This window comes from Armigeres subalbatus, chromosome 3 (genome assembly GCF_024139115.2).
Source record: "Armigeres subalbatus isolate Guangzhou_Male chromosome 3, GZ_Asu_2, whole genome shotgun sequence".
Classification (NCBI taxonomy): domain Eukaryota; kingdom Metazoa; phylum Arthropoda; class Insecta; order Diptera; family Culicidae; genus Armigeres; species Armigeres subalbatus.
In genome coordinates this window covers 389,470,012-389,477,601 of record NC_085141.1, presented here as the reverse complement: position 1 = coordinate 389,477,601, position 7,590 = coordinate 389,470,012, and the positions used below count along the sequence as shown (strand labels likewise).

Genomic DNA, 7,590 nt, shown 5'->3' with positions numbered 1-7,590 from the left:
ACCAGCCAGCCTTCTGACCAATTGTTGAGCACATCTTAATTTTCGACGGCAGCACGATTCAAACTATCATTGCGTCGTTATCGCCCACATGGTCGAACGTGAGCTGAAATCCGGAACCACCCTGGCGGGTGCAGTCGCAGCCATTGATTGTCCGAGACTTGTTTTGACCCGGTCAGACTCGCTGTGATGGGGAATGCAAATTGAATCGAGACATTGACGTCGATGCTGTTACCGTTTTGGGTACTTCACCCTAGGATCCAACCCTAGCAATGTATAGGTAGAGTAGTAAGGTATTCCGAGTATCGTAAATATCATGCATACTACTGTTCAGGACGAATTAATATTGTTTATGTTGTATAAAAGTTTGTATACAAGTATTTAAATACTTCTCTAGTAAGAAAAACTATAAGCACACAACTCCCTAAATCCAACTGTTAATTTGAATAACAAATGAAATTGTAACGCACATAACACGAAACACACATACAAGGGGTGGGTGGATGGAACATGCCGGGAATGAGGAATGGACCCAAAGGAGGGGAAAAAGGATATTTAGGAGGGGTGAGGAAATGGAGGGGAGGTAGAAAAGGGGTTTGCCACTATTGAACCTGGATCTAATCCGCCTTTTCCACTGGAGACTTTGATCAATCAAGAACGTGTGTGAATTTAACAGTAGTTATAAAAAGTTGAATTCCATTTTAAAGTGAAAGCCATTATCAAATTTTGAGTGGCATAATAGTGGAAAATAATTCTATCATAGATAAAGGAAAATTTGAGCCAGGTAACCTTTATTCACGGTGAATAAATAAATGCAACCCTAAGACCTCCCGAGATTCCTCCTAGGACCCATTAAGTGTTGGCTTGGACCCTGAGCCAGTGTGTGACCACGTTGTCAGTGCCACCGCCAACTCATAGCCTCGGAGAATAGGCTCCAATCCCGTGACCCTGTCGGTTCGCCAAGCACGTGTGGCGATATCCTGTAGCGAGGTCTGCCCTATCCCTGTGCTACGACCCACGAGAGAAAGATACCGTGATTGACATCCCGCGCGATATCGGACGCCCCCAAGCGCATGCGATTCCACGATTCCGATTACGCCGCAACGCCCAGATTTGCCCAGAAACCCCCACCATCGCCGGCCGGCCCAGCTAACACTCACACACCTACACTAAAAGTAAGTTCAATAAAAAAAATAGACTAAAAGTGAAAGAAAAACTGAGTGTTTGAACTTCTGATCAGCGCAAAGAGCCGACCCTGAAAAAAGAGTTTGGGAACCCCTGGTGGCAAGGCCTGTGAGGTCTCGTCCCCAGCGTCCGCTTTGGTTAGGTCCCCGTAGTGAGAGTACCCGCGATAATAATTGGCGCCCAGCTAAAAGAGAAGCGAAACTGATCAGAAGTTCAAAGGGAGTGCGAAAGATTGTAGAACTACCTAATTTATCAAAAATAGCTTATCAGGTGCTTGGGTTGGTGAATAGGTAGGGTATCTGATCTGTGTAGTGCGAGACACACTTTCTGCAGAAATCACTGCTAGAGCTGCGCTTCTACTAGTGCGCGAACGTCGTTTAGAATAATTAATTTGAAGCAAAGTGTGCTAAATAGGTGCGCGCGAACAAATTCTAGAATTTTTTAATTTAATTTTTTTTCATTAATGGGTCTTGACTCAACAATATCATAGAATAAGCAATTTTCACGAACGCTACCTCTCTCGGTTAAATAAAAATACGAGCTGTACATCAGACAGTGTGACTGTGTTGAATTTTGAAGAAATGGATTTGCAATCGGCATACCGACACATGGAAGTGTCTCATCTCGCCATAGACGAGGTGGAACATGAGCTTTTGATTAGGAATTTGTTATTTCACTTTGATGACCATGAGAGTGTCAAACGGCGCAAATTGAAAGATAGGATGAAGGAAGAAAGGAGTGTAGGGATTAACGCTACAGCATTTGCTAGAACGTGGAGAACGGCAAAGGAAGAAATTAGCATTATAAGATCACGAATACAAGTTATCCGTGGAATTTTCGAGAACCCTAAGGCTGATGCTAGGCAGAGGGAAAAATTGAGAACCCGTGTTGTACACTACCGCGTACGAATTGGACAGTTAGCGAGAGCAATAGATGCTCGTAAATTTTTAGCAGAAATAAATGAAATCGAAAACCAAATAGACGAGATTATTGCAACTCATTTTCCATCATCGAACTCAAAAACCGACACAAGCAAGATTAGGCCGCTAGGAGAGAAACTAACAGAAGTTTTAGATGAGGTTCGCACTGAGATCGCAACCTTGAATGATACGGTTGCTACTCTCGAAGGTGGGGATGATGGGGGAGAGTTAGATCAGACAAGTGGAGGAGCGATGAGCGTTTTAGCTCAGAAGAAAAGTGAAATGGAATTATCAAGAAAAAGGACAGAGGAAATTTTGGGAAAGCTGAACGAATACGAACCAGGAAAAGAGAAGGAATTCGAGTATTTGATTGCTGCGTTCAAAGATTTCGTTGTTCATACGTCTGAGCAGCAAAGACTAAAAAGGGAACAAGAAATCAGAAAAGAACAGGAAAATTTGAAAGAAATGGGAAATCGAATAAAGAGGAAACAAAATCTAGAACGACTACTAACTGAATTAAACGAAAATATGAATCAATCAGAGGTTGTTTTCTCTGGATTTACAGAAGGCACAAAAGAGACGCCTCATTCAAACTCAGAATCCGAAAGTCAGGAAACAATTAAAAAGAATAAAATAAAAATCGGTTCAAATACCGTAGCTTCCAGTACTGCTGGAAATAGTAAGAGTGGAAACAAAGTTGAGTTTCATAGAGAAACTGAACACTCAATGGAAAGCGCCATTGAAGAAAGTGAGAGCTCAATGATTTCAAAGAAGAAAGACATCAGAATGAAAGGAAAAATGAAAAACAGTAGAAAGGACATAAGAAAGAAAAAGAAGAAACACGTAAGCTCCACTTCGTCCGAAAAAACTCTCTCGTCGGATTTCTCTCAGAGTACAGAATTTTCGAGTTCTAGTAGCTCTATGGACTCATCGGAAGAAGAAAGTAGGGGAAAGAAGAGATCGAAGAAGAAGCATAAGAAAACAAGAAAGGCAATTAAAGGATACCTGTAGCCGAATGGAGGCTCAAGTATGATGGAAAGGATGAGGGGCGGAAATTGTCTGAATTTTTGAAGGAAGTGAAAATGCGTTGTCGATCTGAAGATATTTCAGATCGGGAATTGTATCGATCAGCGTTGCATTTGTTCACCGGTCGTGCCAAAGATTGGTACATCGATGGCGTGGAAAATAAAGATTTTCGAAATTGGTCAGAGTTGAAAAAGGAGTTGAAGAGAGAGTTCCTTCCTCCAGATCTCGACTTCCAACTCGAAATTCAGGCAACCAATCGTCGCCAAAACCGAGGTGAAAGATTTGCAGACTATTTCCATGACATGCAAAAAACTTTCCAGTCGATGACAAGACAGTTATCGGAAAGAAGGAAATTTGACTTAATCTGGCGTAACATGCGTCATGATTACAAAAACGCTCTGACCGGATCTGGAATTAGATCCTTAAGTAAATTGAAAAGGTATGGCAGGAAAATTGATGAAAATTTCAGTTTCCTCCAAAAACAATCAGAAAATCGTTCACGTAATCATGTTAACGAAATCACGTCGAACAAAGAGAAAGGCAATACTGGCAATTCTGGGAATAGTACTCGTGTCTTCACCAATAGCAAACATGCATCCAAACCAAAACTTCCTGATGTGGGGAAAGGAGATCAGACTGGAAAAGTGGGAAATGAGAGAGGGAAGAAAGAGGTTGTTGAGAACATGAGTCCTATGGAAGGTTCGTCAGCCGGTACAATGCAAGGTTTAGTGGAGCAGTATCGACGACCACCCATAGGAACATGCTACAACTGTCGAACCCATGGACATCATTATGTTGAATGCTCCGAGCCAAAGCGTAAATTTTGCCATATTTGTGGTTTTCTTGACGTTTTTACCAGTGCATGCCCGGTGTGCCAAAAAAACATCAAAGGGTCAGCTTGAGGAGGCAAGTTGATTCAATGCACCAAAACCCTCTAACAGTAAACCAACTTTCTGCAGATCTCACTTCCTATGGCTATAAGCCAATTTCAATCACCGATTATAACTCTGAACCAGATGTGGATGAAATTTTCGTTCATATGCGTGGAGATGGCAGGCCTTTCGCTAAGGTAAACATTCTTGGAATAGAAATCTTAGGGCTTCTAGATAGTGGAGCTCAGCGATCGGTGCTGGGTACCGGCTCCGAGAAGTTAATAAAATCGTTAAATTTAAAAATGTACCCCACACCCGCTTCAGTAAAAACTGCGGAGGGAAAGAACGTCCCTGTGAGAGGTCTAGTCCATCTACCTATTAGTTTCAACAATCAGACCCGAATCATACCCACACTAGTAGCTCCAGAACTACGACGAAGACTAATTTTAGGCTTCGGAGATTTCTGGAGAGCATTTCAGATACGACCAACTTTGCTAGGAGAAGATGGGCAGGTTGGAATTGACGAGGTTGAGAGCACCGAAATTAGCGATGCTGGAGAATCTTCTCACGAACTCACAGATGAGCAAAGAGCTCAACTTGACGAAGTCAAAACGCTTTTTAAGGTGGCGATCGATGGTGAGACCCTCGACGTCACGCCATTAATTACACATAAAATTGAGCTAAAAGAAGAATATAGGCGCTCCCCGTCAATTCGAATCAACCCATACCCCACTTCTCCAGAGATGCAAAGGAGAATTAATCAGGAGATTGATAAACTCTTATCACAAAAAGTGATCGAGAAAAGTAAAAGCGACTGGTCTCTGAGCACTGTGCCAGTGGCTAAGCCATCGGGTGAGGTCCGATTGTGCCTAGATGCCCGTCGCTTGAATGAACGAACTCAAAGGGATGCCTATCCTCTCCCCCACCAAGACCGTATTCTGAGTCGACTGGGTGCCAGTAAATACATGACGACGATAGATCTGACTAAAGCTTTTTTGCAGATTCCGCTGGACGTTGACTCACGCAAATATACGGCCTTCTCGGTGGTGGGGAGAGGACTGTTCCAGTTCACCAGATTGCCTTTTGGCTTAGTGAATAGTCCGGCTAGTCTGTCTCGACTGATGGACGAGGTGCTAGGCTTTGGTGAACTGGAACCGAATGTGTTCGTTTATCTGGACGATATTGTCATTGTAAACGACACATTCGAGGCCCATCTTTGCAGTCTTCGAGAAGTGGCGAGGCGATTGAAAGCCGCAAATTTATCGATCAACCTAATAAAATCAAAATTTTGCGTCACTGAACTGCCGTACCTCAGGTATCTGTTGACTCCTGAAGGAATCCGCCCGAACCCGGAAAGAATCGATGCCATTTTAAACTATGAACGGCCTAGTTCAATTCGCGCCTTACGCCGATTTTTGGGTATGGCAAACTATTACAGGCGATTTATTGCCTCGTTTAGTGAGATCAGCGCACCTCTAACCAACCTTCTCAAAAAGAAACCTAAATGTTTACTGTGGAATGATGAGGCCGAGCAGGCGTTCGTCCACCTAAAAGAATGTCTAATATCTGCTCCAATATTGAGTAACCCAGATTTTAGGTTACCGTTCCAAATACAAACAGACGCTAGCGACACAGCGATAGCTGCTGTGCTAACCCAAGAGCACGGGGCGGGGGAGAAAGTAATTGCGTACTTTTCGCAAAAACTAACCCCAGCTCAGCAGTCGTACGCGGCTACTGAGAAAGAGGGATTGGCAGTGCTCTCTGCCATCGAGAAATTTCGCGCTTATGTTGAAGGGATGCATTTCGTAGTGATTACCGATGCTTCGGCGCTCACTTTCATTATGAATGGGAAGTGGAAAACCTCTTCTCGTCTCAGCAGGTGGAGCATCGACCTCCAAGGGTACGATTTTGAAATAAGGCATAGGAAGGGCAGGGATAATATCATCCCTGACGCCTTATCGCGAGCAGTCGAAGAGCTTGATAGTTCTGAGAATGATTGGTACCATCTCGTGTTTGGAAAGGTTCAGAGTAAACCTGAGGAAAATCTAGATTTCCGCGTTGAATCAGAGAAACTCTACAAATTCGTTCCGACGAAAACAGAGGTTTTCGATTATCGGTACAGTGGAAACTCTGCGTACCTGAAGCTCTTCGGAGAGAAGTTCTCGAACAGGAACATGAAAAGGCTTTCCATATTGGTTACGAGAAGCTGCTAGACAAACTCCGCCAACGATATTTCTGGCCCAATATGGCATCGTCGGTGAAGAAATTCGTTCAGAGCTGTCAACAATGCAAAGAATTCAAACCTTCGAATACATCGCAACACCCTGAGATGGGAAAGCAGCGATTGACCACTAAACCATTTCAGATCCTTTCAATGGACTTCATCCAGTCCTTGCCGCGCAGCAAGACTGGAAATGCGCATCTTCTGGTTCTGATGGACATGTTTTCCAAGTGGACGATGTTGTTCCCAGTTAAGAAGATTGCCTCAGACGTCGTTATCTGCTTAGTAGAGCAACACTGGTTCCGTAGGTATTCCGTGCCTGAGTTCCTGATCACGGATAACGCCAGTTGTTTTTTGAGTAAAGATTTCCAGAACTTTCTCGAACGATATCACGTTCAACACTGGGCAAACTCGCGCCACCACAGTCAGGCGAACCCAGTTGAGAGACTGAATCGCAGTATAAATGCGTGTATTCGGACATACGTGAAGTCCAACCAACGATTGTGGGATACTCGCATCTCTGAGATCGAGTATACGATCAATAACACGCGGCACTCTTCCACCGGTTTTACGCCGTATAAAGTAATATTCGGACATGAGATTGTGGCCGATGGTGCCGAACATAAGCTAGATGCAGATACGAATGATCTCTCTGACAGAGAACGAGTGGATCAGAAACTAAAAGTTGATCGCGCTATTTTTGATACCGTTTACAAAAACCTGGAACGAGCCCACGAGAAAAGTAGTAGAAGTTATAATTTGCGATTTCGGAAACCCGCTCCTGTCTACGAAGTAGGTCAGAGAGTATTCCGAAGAAATTTCGCACAATCGTCAGCAGGAGAGGCTTTCAACGCTAAGTTGGGGCCGATGTACGTACCGTGTACGGTAATCGCTCGGCGTGGAACTAGTTCATATGAGTTGATGGACAGCTCAGGTAAAAATATAGGAATTTTCTCAGCGGCCGATCTTCGACCAGGAATTGCTGAGGATAGAAATGTCCGAAATTTTAAATAATCATAATTTGCATAATTTTCTATATAGTTTAAGATCGGTATTGATAAAATAGGATATTTACAAATGTAATTTACAAATGAAGTATAGAAGAATTTAGAGTACGATGAAGTTCAATGTCGGTCTATTTGGTGTTCGATAGTCAGTTGTAACACAGTTAAGATAAAAGATAATTTTATCTATAATTACCTTTCGCACAATTTATCGTCATCTCTAAATCTAAATAAATTAGCGCTATTCGACATCGTAGTACGCTCATTCGGAGGAAAACCGACAAAGGACAACCTGAATGACAAATGGAAAACTCCAATGTGCACAGAAAAAAAAAATTGAACGTTCATTTTTTCCTACGATAACC

The 7,590-nt window shown here is 43.1% G+C and overlaps 1 protein-coding gene across 1 annotated transcript; it reads left to right on the top strand.

Annotated features, from left to right (window-relative positions):
• The first annotated feature begins 580 nt into the window (after positions 1-580).
• Positions 581-3,113, top strand: LOC134222975 (reticulocyte-binding protein homolog 2a-like). The gene is made up of 2 exons (XM_062702116.1): positions 581-781; positions 844-3,113. The coding sequence occupies exon 2, from the start codon at positions 1,764-1,766 to the stop codon at positions 3,111-3,113; it is 1,350 nt and encodes a 449-aa protein (XP_062558100.1). The 5' UTR covers positions 581-781; positions 844-1,763.
• Positions 3,114-7,590: the final 4,477 nt, after the last annotated feature.

What these genes read in the sequence shown, in the direction of transcription:
- LOC134222975 (XM_062702116.1), top strand. Translation starts at nt 1,764, where the DNA reads ATGGATTTGCAATCGGCATACCGACACATGGAAGTGTCTCATCTCGCC.